General features: G+C 41.6%; 1 protein-coding gene across 1 annotated transcript; it reads right to left on the bottom strand.

Annotated features, from left to right (window-relative positions):
• Positions 1-6,882: 6,882 nt before the first annotated feature.
• LOC126366543 (uncharacterized) lies at positions 6,883-8,213 on the bottom strand. Its single transcript, XM_050009692.1, has 2 exons — positions 7,757-8,213; positions 6,883-7,129 (listed from the first exon to the last, which is right to left on the bottom strand). Exons 1-2 carry the CDS (start codon positions 8,086-8,088, stop codon positions 6,922-6,924), a joined length of 540 nt encoding a protein of 179 aa, XP_049865649.1. The 5' UTR covers positions 8,089-8,213; the 3' UTR covers positions 6,883-6,921.
• Positions 8,214-8,288: the final 75 nt, after the last annotated feature.

The following is an 8,288-nucleotide window of genomic DNA, read 5'->3' as shown; positions in this document are numbered from 1 at the left end:
TTATTTTATTTTTTGAATTAAAGTACGGTCATGAGCTAATATGTATACTTTGGTACCATATCACATTAACTTTTTTGACAAATTGAACTGTAAGTCTCACTAAATGTCAAATATGTTAGTGCGACAGAGTCCTAAAATGGGTACATTATATTGCTCATGACTGTACCTATTGGATAAAGTCTAATAAATAGGTAGGCATTTAAAACACAAACTTAAGTACTTAGATAATTCTACGTTACATTGCAAACGCACTCCTACTTGAACGGTTCCTCCAATCCTGCCACAAGCTGATCAATAGTTTTCCACGTTGGCAGCATATACCTAGCATATTAGAAATGTATCGATTGCGTCGGGTTCGTGTGTTACAATAACAGTCTCCTGAGGGCAACATACATAGCTTCATGTGGGTAGTTACTCAAAGGTCATCGCTGACATTGAAGACAGCTATTACACTTATTAAAAGACATAAAACATTTTTTTCACTAGATCATAATTATATATATTTATCATGTCATGGCTTTCTCTCTCATATCTTCATAACGTACCAACTATTACATAATTATAATATGATTCAAAGGACCAACTCAAGTGGCGCTGAACAGATATTGACCTAATTTTTTGATCGTACTTTGAGGGGCTACCGAAGAAAGTTCTGGCGCCCATCCTCTGACCCTCCCACGCGGACTAAGTAAGAGATAAAAACTAAGTCCGTAAGAAAAGTTAAGAAAAACTGGGCAATGGTGGTAAAGTAAAGTAAAGTTTATTATTAGAATCCACAAAAAGACAAATACAGTAACAATTGACTTATAGTTAAGAGTACAGCATCTCTTTGTGGAGGGCCGATGCCTATACTAGGTGGAAACCTGTATTTATAGGTCATCGTCACCTTTTGTCCGAGTTCCTCAATAAAAGTAACATCTGTTATGTAATAATAGCTAGACGCTAGACTGGGCCAGAGGTTCCGGGTTCGATTCCCGATTAAGAAATAACTTTATAAAATGACCATTCACTAAATACCGACTGCGGAGCAGGTTACGTTTTCAAAAAAAAATAGATGGCGCTGTACAGATTTAGCGTGATAATTACCTATTTTCTCAGTGCTCGGTTAAATATAATCATTCAAAATAATAAGGTAATGGCAAGGGCATGTATAAAAACAATTGTTGCTTGATATTTGGATCAGACCTATATTGCTTTTCTTTATTTTGCTCATAATAATAACGGGTGGAACATTTGTTGTGCGTGGGTGTTATAACAAGCGTCATCATTTACAGCCAAAAACAAAGATAAAAGATGCATGCCTGTTATCCATAAAATTAAAAGAATTTTTATTAGAACATTGTACACCGCCATCTATATTTGTTTTGGGGAACGCAGTCTGTAAAGTCCCGCATTGACAGTTTTGTTTGTAGGTATTGCGTAGGCACCTACCTACCTAGCTACGTCTTTCATATAAGAACTATGTATATGAATAACAGTTAAGTACGTAGGTAAGTATCCTGCATAAGGCGATTTACACACGGCGCCGCGCACCGCCGCGGTGGGCGGTGAGGCGGTTCTCATGTCGCATTGGCCTGTATGAAATCCGTTGGTGCCTCGCACACGTACACCGCCCGACCGCGCGGTCGAGCGGTGCTCTCGCCGCCACCGCCCCTCCGCGCTGCCATCCGCGCGGAGGGGCGGCGCCTCGCACACGAGGAGCCACATAACCGCGCGGATTGTTGTGAGTGCAGGACGTGTTTATGCAATTTAAAAATGGATTTCGATGTTTATTTCGGAGATTGAAAGTCGCCCTGCTATTTGGGACATGAAAAGCGCACAATATAGTGACAGACTGCTTAAAATGAAACAATGGGAAGAAATTATTGCCATTGTCTGTGATCAAACTGTCCAAAACCGCGTTAAATCCATCCGCGCGGATAGGCGCGTAAACCGCCTCAGCGCGCGGAGCACCGCTACGAAATCCGCTTCACCGTCGCCGTCCTCCGCGGCGGTGCGCGGTGCCGTGTGTGAATCGCCTTATAGTGACAAATTCCTCCCCAGAACGTCTATCTGTTATATCGTGTATTCGTGTCCCAGGAATGTCGAACTCGTAACCTTTACGCGACCCAACCTGACTCGTTTAAGTCATTATTTACTTGGCTAGGTAGGTACTTGAAGTAGTCGAACGTTTGTTAGTAACGTATGCCATTACGTCAGTGGATATACGGGACAATTCGTAAATAAAGATCCTACATACATACATAAACTCACGCCCGTAATCCCCAATGGGGTGGGCGGAGCCAGAAGTAATCAAACACACTTGCAGCCACTGTTGATACGAAGTCCTAAGATGGATATTGATGAACCTTAGTGATAAGGGATCAGCCTATCGCCCATAACATTACTCCGTCATTTAGAGGACACAATCCCTCTGTCGGATTTTACGACATGCCCCGGAAGAGAAGCATTTCTTTGCTCTCAGAACAGCATAGAATAAGGATCCTGTTTCAGTTCATTACTTCTTACATTGATGGGCATGTACTGATGGACGTATTATTTTACACAATGATGGTAGTAACTAAGTAATGGTAATATTCCTACTACCAAATTCGAAACTTTATGAGTCTTTCACTCTCCGATATGTATTTGCGATCACCTATAATTGGCTTATTTATTACTTTTAGTAATTACATATGTATAAGCTGTTAGGTGTTCCAAAAATAAATATATTTTAAGTGATTAATTAATAACTAACCCAAAATTGGCTATGTTCTATTACTCGAAGTACTATATCCTTCTCCGTTGGAGTTATAAGTCACTGTGCTGTTGTTCATCGGCTTGCTTCTCAAAAGGTGAGCGGCGGCGGTTCGAACCCCAGTACAGTCATGAGCAATATCATGTACCCACTTTAGAACCTTGTCGCACTATCATATTTGACATTTAATGCCGGCGATACAGCTTACCTACCACCTATCACGTTAGTCTAACAGAAAGCTTGCTGAGGTGTGCGTACCCACCTCACAAGGTGACTGACTACCCCTATTGGGTTAGGATATAGTCGTGAGCTTATGTTGGAGCACACCCCGGACACTTCACACAAATAACCCCGTTTTACATAGACACCACACATTGACGTTATCGTACACACGCATCTGTGTGTGTGACATCTGACGCCATACGATTTAAGTCTAAACCGTGTTCGAGGGGGGGGGGGGGGGGGGTTTGAGGTAAACCTAGCTCAGACGCTGGTGGGGAGCGGAGAGTTGCCGTTCTATACATATACGTATTATTTCTTATTCTATGGTTGGAGTTAGTAGCGTGCATTAGTATTTAGCTAGATCTACCCGCAATCCTCTATATTTCATAATATAATAATTAATACACTTACTTACATTTTTTGTATCGATTATGCACCCCAAATTTTATAGGCGCTTAACCTATGAAACTCGGGGCAATTCAGAAAGCGGAACACTCAATAGCACAAAGGCCGTCGCCTGTGGTTGCGGGTAGTTTGAGGGTAGGTTCGGTGGTGGAAGTGGCCGGCAGCGCATCGGGTGGCACAGTGCTCCGGTGACCTAGATGGGGGGCTAATCGCATCGCGATAGAAGTCGCGTGCGGCGCGGGTCGTTCACTCGGCCCCGGCGCGGCGCCCGATCGGTAACCGCTCCTTACACCGCTTTGTCTTCGTTGCGACACGACTCATGTAGGTACTTAGCTGAACCGTTTTTACCTGAGAAAGACCCTAAAATTTTAATAAGTAATCCTTTTTTTATTTGACGTGACTTATTGAAGATTTGCAGCAGATGGCATTAACTACTTGGCCGGACAAATAGGAAGCTCTGAGGGCTCTTACCCGGTGCGAAATTTAACAGGCTTAAAGATGCGCAGTAGGGCGTGAACCTCGGTTCAGAGCGTAGACTGAGATAATTACCTACGTATAGTTGAAAAAAATATGAAAACATACCACCCAGCAGTGTCCACATAATACTCGTACCATCGTCGTGGGTCACGGCGCGAGTTATGCCAAGAGGCCCTTTTATCTCGGGACATCCACCACCACCTTATGATCATTTCGACGAACATTCGTTTTGCCTTTTTGTACTTCTTTTGTGAAAATTGTCTTATTATTGTGTGTGGCGTCCTTTATCGTTATCGTAGGGAAAGACACAACCGGCCTCTGTGGTTGAGCGTTGGACTCACGATTCGGAGGCTCCGGATGCGAATCCCGGTGGAGACATATCACAAAAAGGACTTTGTGATTCCTAGTTTGCTTAGGACATTACAGGCTGATCACCCGATTGTCCGAAAATAACATGATCCGTGCTTCCGAAGGCACTTTAAGCCGTTGGTCCCGGTTACTACTTACTGGTGTAAGTATGTACATGAGCCATGTCAGGGGCCTTTGACGGCTCAGTAATAACCCTGACATCAGGGTTGACGAGGTTGGTATTCCACCTCACAACCCACACGATAAGAAGAAGGGAAAGACACAAATCTCCGCGTCGCTAAACGTGTCTCCCGCAAGTCTACTGGTAGGAATTTCTATTACAGATAAGCTGACTTCTGTTTTTTTTTGTTATTTTGTATACAATACCAGGGTGGTGGAGTATATATCCATACTCCATCCGGGTGAGGGAAGGCCTGTACCTAACAGCAAGACGAACATAGGCATTTATGTATGTATATAATAAACTAAATCTACCCGTCGGGCCCGATTGGGTAGTGTATAATAAAAGTAATTTTATAGTAAGTATGTACGGTCACGAGCATTAATATGTATACACTTTGGTACCATGTCACATTAACTTTTTTGTCAAATTGAACTGTAAGTCTCACTAAATGTCAAATATGTTAGTGCGACAGAGTCCTAAAGTGGGTACATTATATTGCTCATGACTGTACATAGTTAATTCTTTGTGTTACACGGAGTTATATCTAGGTACTGAATACGCCTTGTTGTTTTAAAACCACACGTAAAACTGCGAGTGCAGAGTGAGTTCCACGTGAACGCACTCTGGGAGCAATAAACTAAATTTTGTGGTCCGTGAACAAGCTCTGGAAGTGAAGTACCTATTATTGGAAGCTTAGCAGTAACATAATATTATATGCTTATCTCTAATTTATATAAGTCGCTCTACTGGACACACCCTCAAGAACCACGCTCTACTACGTGTTTCCGTTAAGCGTTGGTGCGTATTCGAGCTAGGCAAACTTGCTTTGGAGCTAGTGGCCAATCTATATTTGTCAGTTTTCAAGCTATCCAAAAGCCTCCGATTTCGCTCAAATGCTACTCTCTTTAAGGTTGTAGGTATAGAGCAGGGGGCGATCAAAACGAACTTTGCTAGCGATTGTACTAATTTCAACTTATTTCGATAAACCATGCCAGCAACCGCTAGTTATAATATATATATTTTAAATAAACCTCGTGAAGCGTAGAGCGCTAACAGATCTCTCTCTCTCTCCCTTATCCCATTTTAATGTTTGTCGTAAAACTCAACAAAAGAATAGCTATTAACATTTCATTGTTTCAAATAGACGATTAAACATACCACTTCATCTCGGTATTTCGAGCAAAGTGCTAAAACTACAAAGAAAAAATACTACTATATTGCAAACGTCCTTAAGAGTGGCGTCCCTATGGCTCAACAGCAATTTATTCCAGGAGGCGAGAGGTAACAAAAACAGTTATTTATATCAAAGAGGTATCCATAAACTATGATTTTTATCGATATCCATAGATAGAGCATTAGAATCAAAACTTCGCTCTTAAGTTGTCATCGCGTTGTCAGTAGAGCCGCTCCATGACAATGGAGGTTCAAACTATAAATTCCGGGTTTCCTAAATAACTACGGCGCAGCAATGCGAATGCATGGCGTGTTTCACGGTTCCATGGGGAAGCAAAAGCCGCAGCCGCAGGCGGAGCAGTCACAACAACCACTACAGCCTCTACCACTAGAAGGTCTCGACGTCGGCACCTGGGCATTGGTCGCGGTCGTCCGCATCATCATAGTATACTCCGTGATCCTGGGCGTGCACTCCCTGCTTTACTGGAGCCGACACCTGCTGCGTAGGCGCGCGGCGCGCCTGCGACTCGAGCGCCAAGAGCAACAACTACACCCACATGCCTCGCGACGTCGGTAAACGTTCCAAAAAGATCAAGCGCGTAACTTGGCCAGACCCAAAAATCACGTACCAAATCCTTAATAGTGCCTCGTGGCTCACTTTCATCTATATGCTATTGCTGACACTCTTCGAGCTGATAGAAATGTTGCGTCCACAACCAGACACTCGGCAATGTGAACGATGTTTAGCCACCGGGAACCGCCCCACGCCCGTGCCTTCGAACCGACCACCATAATAACTATTTTAATAAACCTAATCATAAAAAGTATTTTTTCAGTTTACACTTCCTTATTAGTATTATGTGAGTAATTAAAAATCATCGAATCTTGTATTGTAATTGTTATTTCTAGCTACCCTCAACTTTATTTAGTATTCTATGCTTGATGCAGACTGCTGGGCAAAAGCTCAATATTTTTATTCCTCTATCTTGTAAATACCATATCTTTATATTTTGATGATTAATGAAAATATATTTTTATAGTTGAGCTTACATGTAGGTAGGTACTTTCCTAAAAATATAGGTAGGTATATAAGAAAGTTTAATCATTTTTATATACAGACATACAATAAAGTTAGTAACTATAGGCCGTAGTATAATCACGATAAACCAATAGATAGGATGTATTAAATGCTGTATTAATACTGTTAACAATACAGCAGATGGGATAATCTTTTATAGATAGGTACACATATTTTCAAACATATGCCTATTATACACAGCAAACATAAATGATAACAACATATTTTTTACAAATATTTATTTAAGATAAGCAACACTTACAACATGAAGTTAGAAAACATTATAATTGAATAAAATTACTTACACTTATCAAGCAAGTCTACATAAGCACATTCAATGAGATGTTCATTATCGACTCCTAACAATGCCTGCAGCTTCCGAGCAATCATCTGGCCCTCTTCTAAAGTCTGCTCGGGGCGAAGCACAACTTCCAATTCCATGAAGTGTCCTAGATTATTCACTTTGTCTATATGTACCCTAATTTGGCCCACCATATAAAGTTTACTGTAAAAAATATATTGTGTAAAGTTCAAAGTAGCTTAATAAACTGCCTATATACGTCCCACTGCTGGGCACAGGCCTCCCCTCAATCAACCGGAGGGGGTATGGAGCATACTCCACCACGCTGCTCCAGTGCGGGTTGGTGGAGGTGTTTTTACGGCTAATAGCCGGGACCAACGGCTTAACGTGCCCTCCGAAGCACGGAATCATCTTACTTTTTCGGACAATCAGGTGATTCAAGCCTGAAAAGTCCTTACCAAACAAAGGACAGTCTCACAAAGTGATTTCGACAATGTCCCCATCGGGAATCGAACCCGGACCTCCAGATCGTGAGCCTAACGCTCTAACCACTAGACCACGGAGGCTGTTCAAAGTAGCTTATTAGTACCTAAAGCAGGCGTGGTTTCACTTTTAAAATGCATGGGGAAGGGGATGAAAGGGGTGAGTTTGGCAATTTGCTATAGTGTTTCAACTTGGTCTACAAAGAGAAAAAAAGCTTATCAAATATAAAGTAATAAAAATATTTAAAAAATAGAAACTATTTTCGAAAGTAATGACCATAGGAGTAACTGGAGTTTATCTTTTATAATATTCAAGTATATTGTAGGTAGGTAAAGATATTTGTCTCACCGTTCTTTGATCACTCGTCCGCGTATGCCTAAGCATTTTCTCAACATTTCATCCAGCTTATTAGCTTCTGTCTTTTGTGACTTGGCGAAATTCAGAAGTTCATAATTACTTAATTTAGGACCACTTTTGTCGTCACGATCATAACGTACCAAAGTAGCAGAAAAAATAGAAGAATCACCATCATAGAATCGCATCTTCAGTCGGCCTTCAGATACATTATAAAAGGTGTCGTCTTGCATGATTATCGTTGGCGGTCCACCACTTAGTTCTTCAGCAGTCCTACAAATGTTTTCATAGTCGGCAATACGAGCTTTTATTTCCACGTTCCGCATTTTAACACAATTTGATTTCCCGCTCAACTACAAGTTCAGCACAGCACAGGAGGAAACTTTTGACATTTTCTTTCGGGCAGCGCAGTGGAAGCAAAAAACCAACATTGCAAAAAACCGACAGTTGGTCGCTTTTTTTCCTTTGGGTCAGTCAGGCCTTGGTATAAGAATGGTATAAGACCATTAGTCAGGCTAAGATCATG

The sequence above is a fragment of the Pectinophora gossypiella genome, chromosome 4 (assembly GCF_024362695.1).
Source record: "Pectinophora gossypiella chromosome 4, ilPecGoss1.1, whole genome shotgun sequence".
In the NCBI taxonomy this organism is placed as follows: Eukaryota; Metazoa; Arthropoda; class Insecta; order Lepidoptera; family Gelechiidae; genus Pectinophora; species Pectinophora gossypiella.
Note: the sequence above shows the minus strand (reverse complement) of the source record. Positions and strands in the feature narration are given on the sequence as shown.

Excerpts from the sequence above, each read along its gene's own strand:
- LOC126366543 (XM_050009692.1), bottom strand. The coding sequence starts at position 8,088 with ATGCGGAACGTGGAAATAAAAGCTCGTATTGCCGACTATGAAAACATT. Across the intron at positions 7,130-7,756 it reads GGACGAGTGATCAAAGAACG|TAAACTTTATATGGTGGGCC; the intron begins GTGAGACAAATA and ends TATTTTTTACAG.